Below are 22,485 nucleotides of genomic sequence, written 5' to 3'. Positions count from 1 at the left end.
TTTTTTCCATTTGCTTAAAATGCCAGTTCTCCTGGGAACAAGGAGTCCTCTCCCAACATTTGCTGATTATTCCTCAGGACATGCCTGGAAGTTGGCAAGTAGGTGGCAAATATCATTAATTCCATTTGACAGATGGAGAAACTATGATAGAATGATGAGGTCTATCTGCATCAGGCCAACAGCTTATTTCTGGAACTCCAAATTTTTTTTCTTGACCCTGTTGCCTATCCAATTGCAGCAAGTCTTTTATTAGCAAGTTTGAAAAATTCCCATAAAGAGAAAATGGATTTTGCTAAGATGGGCACCACCATTTGAAAAACAGCTCAAATCTTACTTCAATCCAGAAGTTTTTTCCTCATCAGCCCATTTATCGCAGCAATTCACATGCATGTATTAGTGTTTCGAAGGGATTCCAAAGTTCTGTGTACATTTTGGTAAGAACACTTCGGGAGTTTTGTGTTCAGTTCTGGGCACCACATTTTGGTTTAAATGCCAATAAGCTAGAACATGTCCAAAATGGGGCAATCAAGATGGCAAGTAGATTCAAGACCACATCAAGGAAATGGCAATGGTAAGCTCGAAGAGCAGAAAATTTAAAAGGGGCCATGCTAGTCTTAATGTAACTAACTGTGAGGCTCTTGGTGTAAGGAAGATTCTACTTGTTCTACTTTGACCCAAAAGAAAGAATTAGGAGCAATGGGTGGTTACAGAGAGGTAGATTGAGGACTGATGCAAAGAAAGACTTCCTAACAATTAGGACTGTCCCAAAGTGGAATGAGCTACTTCAGAAAGTAGGGTACACTCCCATCCAAGGGTGTGCTACAGCCAGTTCAAACTGGTTTTCAAGATCCCACTATTACATTTTCAGAGTGAGCATTTGCACCTCCGAAATGAGTAAACAAGTAAAAACCACACATTAGGGCTTGGTTTATTGTTGTATTGATTGTCCGCTCTTAAGAAAGTGATGGAGGAAATGTTAACAATGAAGATTCCGCTTAAAAACTTTGTCTTGAGTTTTCTCCAAAGAATCGGTGGTTAAACAATTTACCAGCACACCCCTGCCCCACCGCTAGAGGTTGAATGCTCTCTTCTTGGCTATGTTTTCTTGTTTGGGAATGGGTTAGACTAGATAGTCTCAAGTTCCTTGACACTCTTCACTTGTCTTCCCAACTTGATTTTAAGTACTTGTGCAGTCTTCATGGCTGGTCAGTTGGCTGGTTGCTGCCCTTCATTCTCGAAGAGGACCTAAGTGACATCACTCTGCTAGAGTCTAGTTTCAGGGTGTCTGACTGGCTGATCAGACCACTACAAGCTCGGAATGCTCTACCACAGGTCAAGCACAAATAGTTCATGTGCATATTTGGGGTGGATTCTCTAAATTTGCTCACCTTGCATTTCTTTTGAGCTATTTCAATTCATAGCACCTCAGATGATACACTGCAAATGTTTATTTGTCAACTAAATGACATTCTTGACTCTAGCAACTGATAGCAGAATGATATTTAGAGCTAAGAGGGATCTTTTAGAGCTCTACATACACATATATGCTTATGTACGTATATTTACACATACATGTTGTTCAGTTATTTCAGTTGTGTTCAACTCTTTGTGACCCCATTTTGGGTTTTCTTGGCAAAGATATTAGAATGATTTGCCATTTCTTTCTCCAGCTCATTTGAAATGGGGAAACAGAGGCAAACAGGGTTAAGTGACTTAGCCAGAGTCACATAGCTAGTAAGTGTGTGAGGCCAGATTTGAACTGGGGTCTTCCTGACTCCAGGCCTGGTGCTGTATCAATTGTGCCACCTAGCTTCCCCACATATATACGTATTGATATTCATCCATATTGGTTTATTATAGTTAAAACTGAAAGGGACTTTTAAGGGTCACCTAATCCAACCCCTTTACTTTACTGATAAGGAAACAGTCTGAGGGAAATACGATGATTTGCTTAACATCAAATAGAGAAAAAGCCAGGATTAGAATCCAGGACTCCCAAATGCAGTTCCCACCACAACACAGTGCTGATTCTACAACATGGGGAGGTGGGCCAATTGAAACTGACAAGGACCCAGTCAATGACAAAGAGGCTCCCAGGAATTTAATGAAAATCTGGATTTGGCAGATGAACCTGGAAGGGTACAGCTTCACACACTGTTGAAAGTGTCAAACACACTCTGTCGAGTCAACTACTCTGTCCTTGCCCTGAGTTTCCTCGTGCACCCATTCCCAGGCTCCAAATCTTTCTCTTTCTTCACCTTTGTTCCATTCTGCTCTCTACCTCCCAGGTCACTCAATTCTTATGTCTCCTTTTCCTCAATTCTCAGTTTCTGTTGCTTTTTTGTATTTTCCTGACTTCTAATTTCCAAGGATTATTGCAATCTGGCTTTACTAGTTCTCAGAACCTAGGTATCACGGTAGATAGAGTGCAAGGCCTGGAGTCAAGAGCACTTGAGTTCAAATCCAGTCTCAGACACTTATTTACTCTGTGACCACGAGCAAGTCACTTTACCTCTATTAGCCTCAGTTTCTTCATCTGTAAAATGTAGCACCTGCCTCTCAGGGCAGTTATGAGGATCAAATGAGATAGTAATTGTAAAGCACTTATCACAGTGTCTGGCACACAGTAAGCACTGTATAAACGTTACTCTTCTATTTTCCAACTACATCTTTGTGAGGCTGTGTTTTCTTTCTTCTTATGCTTCAACCAAAACAACATTTCACAACAGATGATGCAAAAGCAGATACAAAAATCCAGTTGTCTCTTCTTAAGCCAGGCATTAAAGAAATTTGCAAAAAAACATGCTTCTCATTTTTTTATCTTGGAGAAATTTTTTTCATAAATACATGTTATTTATATTAAAATGTAATGGGTTTATTATTATTTTAAGTGAATTAATAGTTTAAAACATTATCAGTTTTAATGTTTAATATAGTAAAGACCAATAAATATAATCCAGATAAACAAAAGCCCTATTGGGATCTTCAATACATTTTTGGGGCAGGTAGGTAGTACAGTGGATAGAGCACCAGCCGTGGAGTCAGGAGGACCTGAGTTCAAATCCAGCTGCAGACACGTAACACTCACTAGCTGTGTGATTCTGGGCAAGTCACTTAACCCCAATTGCCTCATATAAAAAATCAAATTAAAATACATTTTAAGAGTGTAAAGGATCAAAGGACCAACAAGTTTGAGAACTGCTGTCCTAGAGGCGATGGGGAGCCACTGGAGTTTATGTGGAGAGTGACGTAGTCAGCTCTACCACCTTGGCAACAGTGTGGAAGATAAGATGGATTAGAGTGGGGAGAGACGTGGGGTCGGGAAATCAGTTGAGAGACCATTACAATAACTTAAGACAAAGGTGTTAAGGACCTCAATGGGGGTGACTGGGTCAGTAGCCAGGTCCAAGAGATGTTGTAAGAGTGGACATGCCAAGATTTGGCTACTGATGTGAGGTGAGGGAGAATGAGAAGTTTAGGGTGTAAATAAGCTTGGGAGCCTTGGAGGTGAAAGAATGGAGGTACCTTCAACAGAAATAGGAACCTCTGCAGAGAGGAGGGTTTGGGGGGGAGATAATGAGTTCTTTTCTGATCATGTTGAGACTGAGTTATGTGAGGCATCCAGTGTGAAATGTCCAATAGGAAAGTGGTGACGCAGCACTGTAGGTCAGGGGAGAGACTGGGACTAGATATATCCATCTTAGAAGGGGAAATTTCAACAGATAATCAAATAGTTCCATGCCACCAGAAAAGCTCAGATAGAAACTGTTTACCATGACCACAGTCACTGAAGGGATAAATGCCATTAATATGGAACTGAGATAAGCCGAGAGCAGAACCTCTCTTTCATAACTCTCATTTCCCAGGAAAATGGGGGTAGGTGGGAAGGGGACAAGAGAGCAGGGGGGTTGATAAAGGGGAGGGCAGATTGGAGGAGCCGGTAATCAGAAGTAAACACTTCTGAGGTGGGACAGAGTCAAAAAAGAGAGTAGAATAAATGGGGGGTGGGATAGGATGAAGGGAAATATCCTTAGTTTTTCACAACATGACTACTATGAAAGCATTTTGCATGGCTGCACGTGTATGTATCAAGTTGCTTGCCTTTTCAATGAGGGTGAGTGGGGTGGGAGGAAAGTAGAAAATTTGGAACCCAGAGTTTTAAAAACACATGTTAAAAAATTATTTTCACATGCGACTGGGAAATAAGAAATACAGGAAATGGGGTATAGAAATCTATCCTGCCCTACAGGAAAATAGAAGGGGAAGGGGATAAGAAAAGGAGGGGGAGAGATAGAAGGGAGGGCAGATTAGGGGAAGGGGAATGCATGCCATCTTGGGGTGGGGGGACGGATGAGATGGGGAGAAAATTTGGAACTCAAAATCTTGTGGAAGTGAATGTTTAAAACTAAAAATTTAAAAAAATTTAAAAATTAAATTAAATATATATGTAAAAAAACATAACTCTCATTTCCTCCTGCCTCTTCCATGTTCTACAGGAGGGGAGTAGTCAAAGTTTCTTTCACTCATGGATGACCAATCAATTGACCTTCTTACTGTGAAGGTGGTAAAGAAGAAGAAACACATTTCAGGCACGGGGGAGGCCCATTCCAAAGGACTGCTTTCTTAATGTGATTAAAGAAATTAAAGATGGACAGCAGGATCACAGATGTGAGTTTAAAAAGAACGCAGAGACCATCTAATCCTACCCTCCAGTTTTATAGATCAGAAAGCTGTGGCCCAGATAGATTAACTAACTTGTCTCAGGAGCCTGGGTTCCTTGTGAGGATGGGAGTGGGAAGGGAATCCCTTGAACAAGGCAGGACAGTGAAAGATACAGGCAGGAAGAGATAGGAGACAAAGCAGAACTAAAACAAAAACTGAGAGCAAACAAAAGCAATTGAGAAGTATTTATCCCTGAGTAGGAAAGAATTGAATATTGAAAAATTACTTGGTTCAGAGAAGAAAAGATGCTTTCCTCATCTAGCAATGACTTGACCTTGTGTAATTCTTGCTTCAAGCATCTTCTAGAGTCCCCTCAGCTTCTTCTAGCAAGGGGCCATTGGGAGAATGGCTAGGAAACCAAGAGAGAGCAGGTGGGTGATATCCTTGGTCTTCCACCCCTTCCTTAGATTGCAAATACAAAATTTATGGAGGATGCTGAGTTATCATTAACAAAGGATGAACCACCCCAGACCAGGAGTGTGGGGTGAGGGAAAGTAGTGGGTCTCCCAGGCTAAATAACCCTTCAGTCTCCAAAGTGAATTCTCAAAGTCACTGTAATCCAAAATGCCATACTTGTTTCTGTCTCCTCTTTTCTTCAATGGAAAAATAGAAAAGCACTTTTGGTTCAGTTGGTCGGATATGTTTATGTGTGATTTAAAATAGTAAATGGGCAAGTCAAATAGAAGGCATAAGAACCCTAGTCCAAGAAAGATGTGGGATCATTGACTTCTTTGGTCAAGCTGTCCTTTCTTTTTCACCCCTCTCCTCTACTCCCCTCCAAATCCTCAGCAACAAATCTCCCAGAAGTCTCCCCGAAAGTAATACAAACATGAACAGACTTTAATTGATATTAGACCCACTGGCTAATCTACTTTAAATGCTCTGCTTTACTTTTTTCAGACTTTGGGTAGGGACTAGCTTTCCAAGATGCTCTAACAGCTTCAAAGATGAGGTAATAGATTCAAACCCCTTCTCCCTGAAGGACATCAGCCCTCACCAAGACTCTGTTCAGGGCTTCCTTTTTTTAAATCAGCATGGAATGTGCATGTTCCTGTGTGCATGTGCATGTACATATATGTGTATGTAGTCCTATGTGTTAATTAACATTTGCCCATGATCTACATTAATCAAGGTTGCATTTCAGCCCTAGGTGACGCGCAAAATTAAACAGATTAATTAACTAGGCACACAGCCAGGGACATAAGGAACAGAAGTGGAGAGTGAGTGGGGGCAAATGAGCTGCCAATCATCTGACTAATGAAAAAACACCCCCAACAATAACGCATCCCTAGATCGAGAGAAGCAACAAAGCCCTGGAAACCATCTGTGTTGTGGTGGAACTAAGGTGAATTTGCAACCTGCTCCTTGAAATCCTGACAGAGAAGAAGTTGAGTGATACCCAAAGGAATCCCCAAGTTGGGTCGGCCAAATTACAAATGGATGTGGGAAACTGAGGCAGCAGAAACTTGTCCACAGTCTCACAAATTAGTGAATAATAGACCTTCAGGAGGCAGTATGTTCTACCTAATGTAATGGGAGTCTGCCCAGTGAGTCCTGGGATTAAGCAAGTTAGGTAAGCCCATTTCTGAGAAGTATGTCTGATGAATGTGGAATGGAAGGGACTGGCTCTCCACTTCCAATCATGTGCAATATGCTCTGACTGCTGCCAGCCCATTTGGAAGAGGTCAGGGAGCCTACCTCTTCCAAATAAATAGGGATTCTGATTGATTCCACTGTGATTACTTTGTGGTAAGAAGGGTTCTATTTTTGATTGGCTACTGAGCCAAAATTGAGATTCAGACAAAAGGGAAGCAAGTTGGAGCCTTTTCCTGGAGGGCTGGCTCAGGTGAGGAAGACATGCTGTAAGCCTCTGGTTGGGGAGAGGCCTCAGACTCTCCTCACCCAGGGGGACTTTATTATAATATGGGCCTTAAGCTTGTTCTTTCCTACTCATAGATGAAAGAATATTGGAGAGGGCTATGACCTTGGGAACTTTGAAATGTCTGGGGATTACCCAAGGTCTAGAGCATGGAACTCAGGCCATAGTTTACTAGTAGGTCATCCAATTGAGGCACCAGTGCAACTTTGGAGTGGAGAGCTGGGCCCTCTTCATTACTTTCATCAGGCACTCCCAGAAGTAGACTCAAACATACATTCTTCCTGACCCTAGCTATACTTACCAGACTCCTCCAAGTAGGCTGGAGCAACTCACTGGGGTTCGTACTAGCCTCGGTCATTTCAGGTACAATGTTAAGCTCCACCAGAGATCCCCAACATGATGAAAGATTTAGAGCTGGAGGGAGTGAAAGCAGTGACTTGCTTGAGCTCTCCTCCAAACCCCTCCAAATACTCATAAAAAATAGCTCTAAACAAATTCTGAAGCAGCAGAACCCACAAAAAGACAGAGTGAAACAAATTTCCAGCCCAAGACAATCTGGATGATTGATTAGAAAGGTGTATCGCGCCAGGCTGGGAGCACAGCAGGCCTCAGAGGACTGAATTCCAGGCAGCTGTGGAGGTTTCCAGACTCCTCAATCCACAAATGCCAAAGACAACTTAGAAGGTCAGTGGGAAAAGTCTGTTTCTGTCGGTGGTCAGAGAGGAAGGCGGGGTTTCAGCTCCATTCCCCAAGAGCGTGGGGGGGGGGGAAGGGCAGCCGCTTCCTGAGCTTCCGGCCCAGAGACTGAGGGGGAATCCAGTGGCTGATCAGAGAGGGACTGCAGGGATCTCTTTGCCAGTGCTGAGGCAGGAATCTCTTGCTTTGCCCATGTGTGGATCTGGGTCACAGTTCTGGGCGGCAGTGCTGGGGTGAGGAGGAGTGCTGGCGTGATGGAGCTTGTAGTGGCTGTGGAGAAGAACCCCTCCTCACAGTTACGGGCCAGGAAAGGAGTAAACACCTCTCCCCTTATCATACCACCTTGGAAGAACTGAAAATTTACAGGGCCCTACAAGTATCTCTGAAAACAGCTACAAAACCCCTGAAGCTTGGGACAGTACATTCTCCACATTGGAAGCAGACTCTTACCTTAACAAAGAGTTTAAAACTCAAGTAATTGGCTGGGATCATGAGCAAGCAGCAAAAAAGAGTCAGACTATATTATCTTACTTTGGTGAAAAGAAGATCAAAATATACAACCAGAAGAAGACAACAAAATCAAAGCTCCTACATCCAAAGCCTCCAAGAAAAATATGAATCAGTCCCAGGCCTTAGAAGAGCTCAAAAGGGATTTTGAGAAGCAAGTAAGGGAAGTAGAGGAAAAACTGAGAAGAGAAATGAGAGTGATGAAAGAAAATCATGAAAAACAAGTCAACAGCTTGCTAAATGGGACCCAAAAAATACTGAAGAAAATAACACCTTAAAAACAGCCTAACCCAAATGGCAAAAGAGGTCCAAAAAGCCAATGAGGAGAAAAATGCCCTAAAAAGAAAAACTGGCCAAATGGAAAAGGAAGTCCAAAAGATTACTGAAGAAAATACTTCCTTAAAAATTAGAATAGAGCAATTGGAAGACAGTGACTTTATGAGAAATCAAGACACTGTAAAACAAATCCAAAAGAATGAAAAATTAGAAAACAATGTGAAATATCTCATTGGAAAAACAACTGACCTGGAAAATAGATCCAGGAGAGAGAATTTAAAAATTATTGGACTATCTGAAAGCCATGATCAAAAAAAGAGCCTAGACATCATCTTTCAAGAAATTATCAAGGAAAACTGCCCTGATATATTAGAACCAGAGGGCAAAATAGAAATTGAAAGAATCCACAGATCTCCTCCTGAAAGAGATCCCCAAAGGAAAACTCCTAGGAATATTGTAGCCAAATTCCAGAGTTCCCAGGTCAAGGAGAAAATATTACAAGCTGCCAGAAGGAAACAATTCAAGTACTGTGGAAACACAATCAGGATAACACAAGATTTAGCAGCTTCTACATTAAAGGACTGCAGGGCATGGAATATAATATTCCGGAGGGCAAAGGAGATAGGATTACAACCAAGAATCACCTACCCAGCAAAACTGAGTATAATCCTTCAGGGGAAAAAATGGTCATTCAGTGAAATAGAGGACTTTCAAGCATTCCTGATGAAAAGACCAGAGCTAAACAGAAAATTTGACTTTCAAATACAGGACTCCAGTGGAACATGAAGAGGTAAACAGGAAAGAGAAATCATAAGAGACTTATTAAGATTGAACTGTTTACATTCCTGCATGGAAAGATGATATTTGTAACTCATGAGAACTTTGTCAGTATTAGGGTAGTTGAAGGAAAAAAATTGTATGTATGTATATATAGATAGATAGAGGGCACAGGGTGAGTTGAAGATTAAGGGTCATATCTGGAGAATAAAATTAAGGGATGAGAGAGGATGATACTCGGAGAAGAAAGGGAGAGGTAGAATGGGGTAAATTATCTCACAAAAAAAACCAGAAAAGAAAAGTCTCTCACAGTGGAGGGGAAACAGGGGAAGGTGAGAGGGAATGAGGAATCTTATTCTCATAGGATTTGGCTTAAGGAGAGAATAACATACACATTCAATTGGGTATGGAAATCTGTCTTACCCTACAGGAAAATAGGGGGAGAAGGGGACAAGAGAAAGGGGGTGATAGAGAGGAGGGCAGATTGGGAAAGAGGGTAATCAGAAGCAAATACTTCTGAGGAGGGACAGGGTCAAAAGAAAGAATAGAATAAATGGGAGGGCAGGATAGGATTAAGGGAAATAGAGTTAGTTTTTCACAACATGTCTACTAAGGAAGTGTTTTGCATAACTGCACATGTACAACCTATATTGAGTTGCTTGCCTTTTCAATGAGGGTGGGTGGGGAGGGAGGAAGGGAAAATTTGGAACTCAAAGTTTTAAAAACATGTTTTAAAAAAATGTTTTCACATGCAACTGGGAAATAAGAAATACAGGAAATGGGGTACATAAGTCTATCCTGCTCTGCAGGAAAATAGAAGGGGAAGGGGATAAGAGAAGGGAGGGGGGACAGACAGAAGAGAAGGCAGACTAGGGGAAGGGTATTCAGAATGCATGCCATCTTGGGGTGGGGGGAGGAGTGAGAAATTTGGAACTCAAAAACTTGTGGAAGTGAATATTGAAACCTAAAAATAAATAAATTTATATTAAAAAAAGAAAAAAAGAAAACGTGGATTCAAACACTACCTCAGACACTGAAGAATCACTGAGAGAAATTATAACAGGATCATGTAATCTGAAAAATAGGCATGCTTCTTTAAAAAAATAGTTTCTGCCCAATTTATTACATCAAGATGCTTTACTGAAAAGGATATCTAAAATAAAAATTATTAATCTAAAAAAAAATATTTAGAGCTGGAGAGACCTTTGAGGTCATCTTGTCCAACCTTTTCATTTTACAGATTAAGAAACTGAGGTCCCAGATGAAAACCACTTGCCTAACATTATACAAACCTAAAATGGCAGTGCTAGGATTCAAATTCAGGCCCTCGGACTCTAAAGCCAGCCCTCTTTCTCTTGTACCACATTCCTCACATATAGACCAATGAACTAGAGCTAGAAGGGATGTCATCTAGTCTAACTCTATTTTACAGATCAGGAAACTGAGGCCTGGAAGGCATAGTGACTTGCCCCATGGTAACAAAGCTAGTAAGCCTAAGAGGCAGGTTTTAAACCAAGATCCTGTTAGAAAATGTTTCATTGACAGATTCAAAATGAGTTATTTTCTCTTGCCTAATTATATTTGTCTATTACAATGCAGTTTTAGACAAACCTGCTGTCATCAGATGATACCAGTGTTCAACTGCTTACTAATCAATGAGGCCTTTACAGTAGCCAGAATTGAGGTGTTCTGTGCTCTCCAATAGCGAGTTAAGTGGTTGCGAGATGCCCAGCTCTGACCAATTTTTCAAAAGTGCAGTGACATGACAGTTACAAAAGCAAGCTTTACTTTAATTAGGGAACAAGAGAAACAAAAGGGTTACTGGTCTAAGCAATGATATCACTGTACAGGGCACAGAGGAGATGCCCATGTTTGTCAATACCATGAATTCCAGAGAATTCATTTACACGCTACAAAAAACTACCAGTCCATTATCTATCAGGACATTCTCTTGTAATTCTTCTTATCTGATTGGAAATCGTGTCATTTATTTCTTATCTAGGCTGGTCATTTTTCAGCTTTTTTCACCACTGATCTCTGCTTCAAGTTAAAACTGGTATGTATTCAGAAACTAGTTCAATTACAGACAGATATGACTATTTGCAAATGGACCAATCCATCCAGCCCAAATTAAGAAAAACATTTAAGCTCACACAACACTGCTGGGTCATTTACCTTTTCTCAGATAAGCAAGGTAAAACCAATTTCAGCAAAAATGGAAAGTAGTTCTATTGCAATTTTCCCCCTACACTTGTAACACTCAAGACTTCTTTCCTCACTATCCTGACTGAGATCAAGGCAATGAAATAGGAGACATGGCCTAGCAAAATGTCGCTATAAAAAAAAAAAAGAAGTTGCATGGGATCAAATCATAATCTTGCTTACATGCCTCAGTAGAATATTACTCCAAACTCTGTTGAATCCTCAGTCTTGGACCATCGCCACAACCTTCTCTTGTCTCCTTTTGGCTACATCTTTGGATTCAGTCACTCTATGAATTCTGTCATTTGGGAACTTAGAAAGATTTTCTGTCTCCTAAAATATAGCAAGATCCAAAGTTTTGTTCCTGTCTCCTTACTGTTATATTATGCACATAATAAAGACGAGAATGTGCCTAGAAGGAAGAGAACAATGATCTCATTGACCTACTTAACCTTTTGTGGGGTCTCTAATTGATTTGTGTACTAAGTCAGAGAGGATCTTGGGAATTTCTAGTTCTAGGTTGGTAATTCTCTGGAACAGAGGATGGTGATCTACTCAGCAGACATAAGATAGGTGTTGACAAGGAAAGATAATCTTAATCTGGGGACAGCATGCCTAGCTTTTGTAAACTGAATGACTAAAAAGCCATTATCCTTCGTCAGCTAGCAGTTAGAAGCCCCAGCTGGCCAACAAGTGGCTCTAATGAGATGAAGCCCAGAAACTGAGAGGAGGGACCAATCCCCAACAGAGGCGACCACACCAAATAGCCTCTATGAGATCCACGAGATGAGCAGAGCAGCTCACCCAGGGGAAATGCCAAGATGGGCAGGAAGTGGGCTCATTGAGAGTAACATGACAATGATGCCGGAAGACATAGATGATCCTGCAGCTTTAGAAATAGGAGTACCTCTTCTACTTACGGATCCCAGTGATCCATATTCCCTCCATGTGGAACTTTCCAAACGTGTGCTCTGGCCTAATGTGTTCCACCTTTTCCCACCAATGATATTTGTGGGAGAGGTGAACCTTAGGTACAAGGGGGAAATGTTCAATTATTACTTTTTCTTACTGTGCTATTTCAAAAAAAGACTTCGTTTTGACTGCTTTCTGTCTGACTAGAGAAAAAGGTTAACAAATGAAGTGGGTGGTGGGTGGGGATTGTGACCTATACTTTTGAGGGGATATAAATCCACAGAGTACCCTGGATCTGAGGGTAGCTGTTCTGGAAATGCCAAGAATGAAAAGGAATACCCCAACTTCTACACTTTTTTGACTTGGTTCTTTCCTTTAGACCCTCCAATTTGCCAGGATGATTATTATTTATATCCCTTCCTTAGGGGAAGAGCCATAATTAGAGTGGGACAATTGCAGCTCTGTTGACGTATGGGACGCTTTATCCCTGAGTCAGTCCTTTTCTCAACTTTCTCCCAGGCCTGCACAACATATGGCTCACAGGCTGCTTGCAGCCCACCAATGGATTTCAGGTGGCCCATGAAAAATGTAGAGGATGTAAAAGAAAGTAAAGATGTAACGAGTGCTTTGTCCATGCCCCACTTAACCCACCTTCAACTAGACACTATTGTGCCCATCATGTAATTTGTGGGTGGGCTGCACTATGCACTCTCTTCTATTTGTTTTGTGACCCACAGCAACCAGCTATGGACAGTCTGTCTCTAGTCTGAGAGGAGCAAGAGTAATATCTTGTTGCTGTGTTTTTGGTTGTTACCAACGTTGAACGGGGACAAAGTGAGTGCAGCCACGAGCCAATGCAACTGACACCCGCTATGCCATGAGCGGCAAGAACACGAGGGCTTCTTCCCCTCCCTCGCTGTGCTGCCTCCCTCCAAGTTACACGAGCGTCTGGCGCTCTCTCCAAAGCCAGACACTCACTTCAGTATATGAGCAGTTGCTGTGGAAATTTTTTGGTTCTGACATTAAAGTTTTTGGGGTGACTTTGTAAAATGGGTGATAAAAGTAGTAAAGGCTTTCTAAATGAAACCGAGGCTATTCAAAAGCCAACTGTCGAAAGGGGAAATGTGCCACTTTACTTTGTGTACGAAACATATTCCATTGTGTAAACATGCAGATTTAGGAGAAAATATTCAAATGACATTGAACTTTTGACAGGAGTTTGACAGAAGACTGACACTATCCAAAGAAGGTGACATTAAATTTAAGTTCATCGAAGATCCTTTCTCTGTGGATCCAACTCCCCATGCATTTACAGCTAGAGATTATGGGACTTCAGTGCTCAACTGTTTTATCAAAACAAACCCAGAGAAACCAGCCTTCAAGAGTTCTACAAGTATTTGGACAAAAGAAATTAAAAAATCTTCCAGATGGTGCATTATAGGTTTTCAGCATATTTGGGAGTGCTTATATATGTGAACAAATCTTCTCAAATATGAACTTGTATAAAAAGAAGCAATGATCAGCTCTAACCCATGAACACTTGGAAGATATTTTGAAAACATCTATTTCAAACATGATTCTGGAATAAGATTAACTGATTGCTGACAAGAAATATGATGCGGCCCATTAACTAAGTGTAAACAGTAAGAAAACCTGAAAAAATGTATTAAAATTTGTACCACTTAGTAAGACAATATTTTTTAACATTAATGTGATTTCATGATAAATAAAAATCTTAAGTAATAAGTGTAATTAATTGATATTAACTTTTTTTAATGTTTTTTAAAAAAATATGATTTATTTGCAAAATAGTTTAATCATTAACTATACCTTTACTTGGAAAGTAAGCCGATAAAAACCTGACTACAGCCTGGAGAAGTTTAGCCTATTTTAATTTTGGCCCCTACCTACTGCCAAATTGTGCAGGTCTATTGTACTATGGAGAAGTGGGAGGGTGGGGGGGCACTTCTCATCCCCCACCTCATGTTTAAATCAACTCTGCCATTGCTTCTGGGTGGGGTGTCTTAATTTTCTCTTCAAGAGTCCTATACACCATACCATTACCTTTCTACACCCAAGTGCCCCTCCTTTGGCTGCAACCCTCCATTGTGTGTTGTTTCCTCCTTTAGAATGTGAGCTATTTTCAGTTTTCATCACCAGTGCTTAGCATAGAGCTCTGTGTGATTATTATGCTTTGCCATTTCCTTTTCTACCTGGTTAAGGCAAATAGAGGTTAAGTGCCTTGCCCAGGGTAACACAGCTAATGTGGTTGTGGCAGGATTTGAACTTAGGTCTTCCTGACTCCAGGCCTGGGACTCTCTCCACTGAGCCACATAGCTGCCTTGAAAACACTTAATAAATATTTTATCATTCACTTATGCTGACCACTCCCAGCATAGAAACCTCACCTTGCTTGGCTTCAGTGATACTATATTGTACTGATTCTCTTATCTTTCAGACATTTTTGCTTTTGATTCCTAAGGAAGGATATACAGAGACTCAGCCCTCTTTTCTTCTTTCTGTTTTCCCTCTCTTTCAGAAGTCTTATCCATTCTCATCACTTCAAATAGCGCTTCCAACATTGTCACAAGTTTCGTAGATACTTCTACATAGTTCCTGTTCTCTTAAGAACCAAAATAGTGTGGTGTCACTATACTTGACAAGAAGGAGGTTTGGCCTCGAGGTAAATGTTTTCAATTATGTGTACTACCTCACTTGTCCAAAACCCTAATTCCAGACCCAAGCCACCTCTAGGCTCACTGAATTCAGTTGCCACCCAGGCTTCCTTTTCTTTCCATGTAGTCACCCTATTAAACTCTGGCTTTCCTCCTGCTTGGTGATGCTCCCAACTTCACTTCTAGTATTTGACACTTGGCCCTTACTCCATCTTCATAGATGAATGGGATGTCCCAGTGAAGACTTCTCAGTGTAATTAAGGTAATGAGTTCAGAAGGTAGTATGAGAAATGAACTCTCAGAAGTGAAGGCTCCTCAAAGGGTCAAATAATTCTTGATTGTTACTTCCAAATCCTCCCCTACTCAGACCCTGTTTTTAAGCACTTAACAGAAAGAATAAGCCCTGCCCCACCCCCAACCTGAGCCGTTTGTCCTTGGCTTCCGGCCTCTTTCCTTGTCTTTGAATTTCGTGCCTGGAATGTAAGCCTCACCTCCCAGCTAAGAGGATAGGAAGAAACTTTCAAGCTTAGAATGTAAGCCCCACCTCCCAGTTAGAATGTAAGCCCGCCCTCAGTTAAGGGGGTAAGGGATAGTGGTGGGTGGAGGCTTGTTTGCGTGGTGGGCGGAGATTTGCTTTCATAAGGCGGCCCCTGTTACTCTGTCTCTCTCTCCATGTATCAAAGGAGCAGACAGCCATCTTGCCAGATTGTAATAAAGGTAACTTTGCTTTCCACCTTGAGAAGTCTCTGAGTTTAATTTGAGTTGGGGTTGCCGTTCCAAACAACAGATAATCTTCCTTTGGGGATTTAGGGTAACAAGACTGTTTCTCTATGTGGTCCTCAATTGCAGTGTTTATTTCTTTACCTCTAAAACCTCAATATTTCAGTGGGCATAGGGAGCTAGGAAGGAGGAGGAAGTCATGAGGAAAAGATAGAAGACATAAAAAGAACCTAATTGAGAAAAAAAAGGACCAAAGTGTCAGTTTAAAAAATTTATCAGTTTTAGGATACAAGAACCATTGGCAGTTCTAATTTTGTGAACTGGTAAAAACACTATTCTCTGGGATTAATCCTCAACACATCTTGAGTTTAGTTAGAAACGATTAGTGCAGGGCATAGAGGCGACTTTAAATCCACTTAAATGTAAGCCATTGTGTGACTTCAGCCAGGCTACCTTTATTAACCATTAATGATGGTTTCTAGGCCAGCAGCATGAAAAATGAGTCTATGTTTTACAGAAATAATTTAATACTGCTTTTTCTTTTCTACCAAGAGAATTTGAACATCTAGCCAATCCTCTGTCCCAGCCAGTTGATATTCTAAAAAGAGCTTAAGTTCCCTTTTCTACTTTATGTTCTATCCTAATCTAATAGCTCAGCTCCTTTCCTATCATTCCATAAATCAAAGACTTAGAAATCTGTCTTTGAGTCTAATCTCCTCATTTTTCAGTAGAGGAACTGAGGCCCAGAGAAGTTGTCACTTGCCCAAGATCACATGCAGAGCTAATATTTGAACCTAGCTACTTGTCCCTCACCCTGCCCCCCCAGATCCAGAGATCCTGACACTGTATTTTGCCATTTGCCTATTATCCTATGCTCTTTATTAAAACCTAGCAAAAATGTTGGGTAATTATTAAATACTAACCTCTAGAAAACAAATAACAAACCGAAATCCTCCTCCAGCTGATATAAAAGAAAGAAGATAATGGACTTCTATGGTGAAACTGATCAAAATTTGTTCCTGTATCTCTAATTTAGGAAAGCACTGCACCAATGAACACAGGAGGGCTTAAAATATATCAGTAAGTACTAACCATGGATTTTGGTACCGATGAGTGATGGTATCCTCCAGAATCTACGAAATTCTCCTCGCTGTAAAGGGGACAAAATAATATACCACAGTTACTGACTGGATCCAAGCCTTTTCTAGTAGAAAGGTAGGGAGGAATCCTTGAGGGGGTCTGCAAAACAAAAGAGGCAAATCCGAATTGTATTTCAAGGAAAAACCAGAGGGTAGAGGATGATGCAAGCAAGCCAGTGTTTCATTTCCTGGACAGAAAGAATGAGAGGAAAAAATAAATTTGTTCATTCATTTGTGCTTGCATGAATTCAACAAGCATTTATTAAAACACTCGCTATGTGCAAAGCACCATGCTAGATGATTAGGGAGAAAAAAAGGTAAATAAAATATATCAAGGTGGAGGGGCAGAGTGAGGGAGATAGTAAGAAATGTAATAAATGTACACATATTCAACATTATATGCTTAATGCTTATTTAATAAATAGATGAATATTAAACAACAGTCATTTCACAGACAAGTTGCTTAACCTCTCAGTGTCCCGGGCAACTCTGTAAGATCAAGTTAAGGAAGAGCTGCTGACCCACACTAGAGGAGGAAATTTCCACATTCAGTTCCCTACTTTGACAATAAGGTAAGGGCAAGAAATTTAGTATATTGACAATCATATGGTGTTTATTTCCCAAAGCACTGTGCTCTGGTGATAGACCATAGTTATACAGAAGTAATGTTCAAACCTACTAATATGCATAATTATTCACCATTTTAATCATCTACAAAATTATCTCCTATTAATAATAATCCAAGGTTTTTTGTTACCACTTTTTTTCAACTTGCTCCCATTTTTTTTTTTGCTCTATGTTCATCTCATAAATATCCTCATCTCATCCCTTTTCCATTAAAAACATAAAGATAAAATTTAGAATGAAAAGAGATTATGGCCTACAGTTATTTCTCAATATCTCTGATCTAATAAATATTTATTAAGTGCCTATTATGTGCCAAGCACTGTGGATATTATTAATAAAGAGACAATCCCTGCCCTTAAGAAGCTTATACAATATAATGGAAGAAGACAACATGCAAAAAAAGGAAGAGGAAAAGAAGGGAGGAGACTAAGAGATACTAGGCATTATGGTCATCTGATTTCATAGTGTTGAAATAGGATGAGCAGTAGATGCTGAGTGGAATGAGCTGAAAAAATCCCATTTCTGCATTCTAAAAATGAAAGCATTTAGGGGTTGGGGAAGGCAAGGGAGAGTTTGGAATTCCACTCTCTAGCCCTCCAATCAAAGGGAAGAGAAGGCTGAGGTGGTGTCAATCAAGATTTGAGTTAGCAGTTTGGTGTTAGAGATAATGAGTTTAATCTGGGAGGGGCTGCATTTTCTGTGGAACTGAAACCAGAAATGGTGCTCACCAAATGGGCATCAATGCTTCACGGACTTGGGGGTCCTATTGTAGGAGAATTCTCTGGCAAATCTTGACTTGCTATATCTTTACCCATTCACAATCTGGGAACTTCTAAAGTCAACACAGATCTTAGACACTCAATTTTTACTGTACAAAAGAGAAACCCAAGCAGACAATTGCCTAGAAGCAGTAAAAACACTTAATTAGAATAAAAAAGTAAATACTAACAAAAACAGAAACATTCTCTGCACCCTTTGCTTGAATAAGTATCCTCTCTTCACCCTCTCCCCCAGTATAGTCCAAGAAGGAAGTTTCTCTTCTTTAGTTCCTAGAGAACAGAGCAAGTTTCAGTAGTCCAGGCCACTTTGGGAGAGTTCCAGGCTGCAGATCTCCAGAATTTGGGGGTCCAGGTGATTGCTCCCATTTGCTCTTGGCCGCTCACTGCTCATACCCTTGGTCATCATTTTGTAGCACTGGCACATTAGCCAGTTCCCACAGTTCTGCTGCCTCACTTTTCCTTGTAGCTCAGCTGGTAGCTTTGTCATCTAGCCCTTTGGGTGCTCCATCTCTCACCTTCTCTTTGCCTCAGGACTGCTATCATATCTGTCACATAGAGCAGCTCTGACACCTTCCTTCAATTATCTCCTTGCCACAATGACATGCCTGGCACTTCTAGACTAGCATCTCATGGGAATTCAAATTCTTAGCCCAGTTGTTAAGCTGGTCCAGCTCTTGGAGCTTGGAACTTCATGGAAAATAGAGTTCCTAAAATACAAGGACTTCAGAACTCTGATCTCTACAGTGACCAGTAATGACCAACAGTCATCAGAAGACTAATGATGAAGCATGCTTCTCACTATAGAAAGAAATGCACATTTTCAGACATGGACAAAGTGGGGATTAAAAAAAAAAGACACCCAGCTATACTTATTTGTCACAAGGGAAGGCTTTTATTGGAGAGAGGTGTTGAGTAGTTAATCATTAAACATTTATTAAGTGCCTACTATTTGGCAGGTGCTATGCTAAGCACTGAGGATATATACAAGAAAGGCAAAAAACAGTCCCTGCCTTCAAGGAGCTCACAGTCTAATAGAGCAGACAGCATGTTAACGATATGTACAAATAAGGATTAATCTGAAATAATCAGAGGGAAGGCAGAGAATAGGTCTGCTCAACATACAGCCCACCAAAGCATTTCGGGTGGCCTGTGAAAAATGTAGAGGCTATAAAAGAAAGTAAAAATGTAATAAGTGCTTTGTCCAGGCCCCACTTAACCCACCTTCCACTAGTTACTACTGCGTCCATCATTGAACTTGGTGGGGGTGGGGGTGGGGTGCCACTGCTCACTGTCTCCTGTTTGTCACATGACCCTTGGCAACCAACTATCAGTCTGTCTCTAGTCTAAGAGGAGCAAGACTTTTATCTTTTTGAAGTGTTTTTGGTCATCACTAAATGTAAATGGTAAGAAAACCTGAAAAATTTATTAAAATTTGTACTGCTTAGCAAAGTAATTTTTAAACATTGATGTGATTTTATGATCAATAAAAATCTTAATAAGTATAATTAATTGATATTAATTGAAATTTCCCTTTTTTAAAATGTGATTTATTTGCAAAAGAGTTAATCATTAATTATACCTTTACTTGGAAAGTATGCTGCTAAAAACCTATCTGCGGCCCAAAGAAGTTTAGCCTAATTTTGGCCCTTACCTATTGACAAGTTGTGAGGGTATGCACTAGAATTTAAAGGGATTGGGAAAGGCTTCCTGTGGAAGGTGGGATTTTAGCTTGGGCTTAAAGGAAGCCAGAAGGTGACAATGAGCATTCCAAGCATGGGGAATAGCCAGTGAAAATTCCCAGAACTGGGAGATGGAAGATCTTGCTCTAGGAACAGAAAGGAGGTTGATGTCACTGGAAGGAAGAGTGAGTGATGTCAAAAAGGAAGAAAGAAGAAGAAAGAGGAGAAGAGATCAGATGGGGATGCATAGAAGCAGAGTAGTTTTCATTCCATTGTGTTAAATGTGCTATACAACACTTTTTAAAAACTGTCATAAAAGTTTCACATGGGATCTTTTCCTGTTCTTTGCATTACAAAATGTTCGTATTTGTTATGTTTATGATACAAAATGTAGTTGTGAATCAAATTGTTTGTCTTTCTCAGAAAACTGCCAAGTATATTCATGCCCTTGTTCAAACCCTGGTATGTCTACAAATTCAGGCAAAAATTAATCTTTTAGGCTTGGGAGTGCATTTTTGCACTTATATTTGAATGTTGGTATATTTAAGAGTTTCACAACCTTAAAAAAAATCTAGTTATCTTGGGTCAATATCTGAAGCAAAGGTGCAGATAGGTTACCTAGATCTCTTGGGTAGCCCTCATGCTTTATCCATTCTCTGTGCTCCTCACCATAGTGACAGGCAAAACAACTTCTTAGGCAATGCTAGGGTTCAAGCTTGGAGGCACTCCCTTCCCACAGTCTGCTAGAATGGGGCAAGGCATTTAGTGCTTTGTGATTGGCAGCTTTTTCTGGTAGTGGGAACTGATGGAGGAGGATCCTGAACCCCCAAAAGGAAAAGCCGTAGAGCTTTGCCAGGGACTGGGTTCCTAAATTTGTGGCAAAGTTCAAGGGCTTTTCTTTTTAGGGGTCCAGATCCCCCCCCCCCAATCAGGAATTGCATTAATTAAATAAGTGAAGAAAATTCCATTCACTTATAGTTTCAGGTTAAGACCTGAAAACTTGTCCTCTTCAAGCAGATGAGGGGAACTACAGGTGGATGGAATAAGTCCATTGCGGTCAATCAATAAGCATTTATTAAGAACCTATAATATGCCAGGCACTGTGCTAAGTGCTGGGATGCAAAAAAGGCAACATTACCTAACCCCAAGGGATTCACAAAGTAATAGGGGAACACCACATTGAAAAAGAAACCCAGAAAGGGGGAGGAGGAAGAAAATCTGGTTGGGGGGAGGAAGGGAGGGTTGAGGGGGTGGGGTGGGGTGGATAATAAATACTGGCAGCTGGGGGAGAAATGATGAAATGCTGCCCAGGGCCACCCCCTTAAATGGAGGATATAGGGGAAAGGGGAAAGGCGTAGAAGTAAGAAGATAAATAGGCTGGAGGAGTGACCCCCCCTCTGCTCTCTATAGATAATCTGAAAGGAGCTAATTATCCTTGGATATTGGAAAGCTGACTGTACAGATTTTTTTTTTTCTCACACCATTCCTGACACTTTGTTTCATTGAAAGATGAATTTGTTCTTTAATTTGTGATTTCGGTATCAGTGCTGAATTGAAATCTTTCAATAATTTCAATAATTCTTATTTTTAAGACAATCTTCCTTGAGCGTGCTTTTTCTGGTAACCAACATTTGCATCATCTTTATCTAAGGCTACTCAAAACAAAATGATGTCTATATCTGGTCATTTGGTAAGCAGGGGTGATGTTTGGTTTTTGGCCTTAATTTTACAGATGTCTAGGGTAATAGACAATAATAAATAATAAGTTTTTTGAAATATTTTTTACTCTAAAGTAAATGTTCTTTGAGCTATCTTAATTTATTAATGAAACTTGTAGTTTATTTAGACTCTTATGTGCAGTGTGATGTTAAATCAGTGAAGTTTAGGAATTAAAAGGCAGCTTTCTCTGCTGCTTCCTGAAATGGCTTCAGGTAGGTAAAGACCAATTCTGGAAATAGCACACCACCAGCTCCATAGAAACAAGTCACTCAGCTGGTTAGAATTTTTCAGTTCAAGAATTCATGGCTGACCCTCTACATTTGTGTCTACCTTGAAATTTACAATCATTGTGGTAACTCCAAAATAGGTATTTCCTTCCAAAGTCACAAACTGGTGCTTTCCACCACAATTCAGACATAACAAGCTAAGGTAAATTTTGAGAAGTAATGAACATTTTTGGGGGGCAACTTAGTTAAATTAGTTTGCAGAAATGAGAACCTCTTTCCATTTAGAAATTATTGGCATTTGAGTTCAAAGCGGGGAAATCTAGCTTCTGAACTCATTCAATTTCCACTTTATTCATGAATTCCTAGAGAATATCCTTTCCTAGCATAATTTTGGCTTAACTAGATTTGTTGTTTGCACCATTGACTTAAAACTGCTTTTCAAAATAATGTGAGTCTTAAATTGACCCAAATATTTCAAATAAGTTTAGAGAGACAGGTATGATTAGAACAATGGATTTGAAACAGGTGGGTTTGAATCCCACCGCCAAACCAGAATAGCTTTGTGACCCTGGGCAATCACCTAATTTCTCAGAATCCCCATTTTTTTTTCTTTCAGTAAAATGGGAATGACAAAGCTTGCTGTACCTACCTTCCTGGGTAGTGATTAGACTCAAAGGAGGTAGGCACTTGTAAAACACCATATAAATGTCAGCTCTACTGATTGCAAATCTGTTTTTTTTTTCTACCACTAGAATAAATAGTAGAATAATATTAATTTCAAGAGCTCTTAAGATTACTTGTTTAGAATTTCTATTCTCTCTAATAGAGCTCACAAGAACTTTTGCCTTAGAACAAATTTGAGTGGAAAATCCCTTGAGGATATCTTTTGTTATGCTAATCCCTGCGGGCCCCCCCCCCCCAATTTGCTTGATCCAGTTTGCTAAATATT

General features: G+C 40.3%; 1 protein-coding gene across 1 annotated transcript in view; it reads right to left on the bottom strand.

The window, feature by feature from the left end:
- Positions 1-22,485, bottom strand: part of SPMIP2 (sperm microtubule inner protein 2) — a 145,082-nt gene that overhangs the window by 57,017 nt on the left and 65,580 nt on the right. Inside the window, exon 3 of the mRNA XM_078148705.1 lies at positions 16,459-16,516. Within this exon, the coding sequence (XP_078004831.1) occupies positions 16,459-16,516 (58 nt within the window). The remainder of the gene's footprint in view (positions 1-16,458; positions 16,517-22,485) is intronic.

The sequence above is a fragment of the Phascolarctos cinereus genome, unplaced genomic scaffold (assembly GCF_003287225.1).
Source record: "Phascolarctos cinereus isolate Bilbo 61053 unplaced genomic scaffold, phaCin_HiC Scaffold_9;HRSCAF=440, whole genome shotgun sequence".
Taxonomy (NCBI): domain Eukaryota; kingdom Metazoa; phylum Chordata; class Mammalia; order Diprotodontia; family Phascolarctidae; genus Phascolarctos; species Phascolarctos cinereus.
This window is presented reverse-complemented; position numbering and strand designations above follow the sequence as displayed.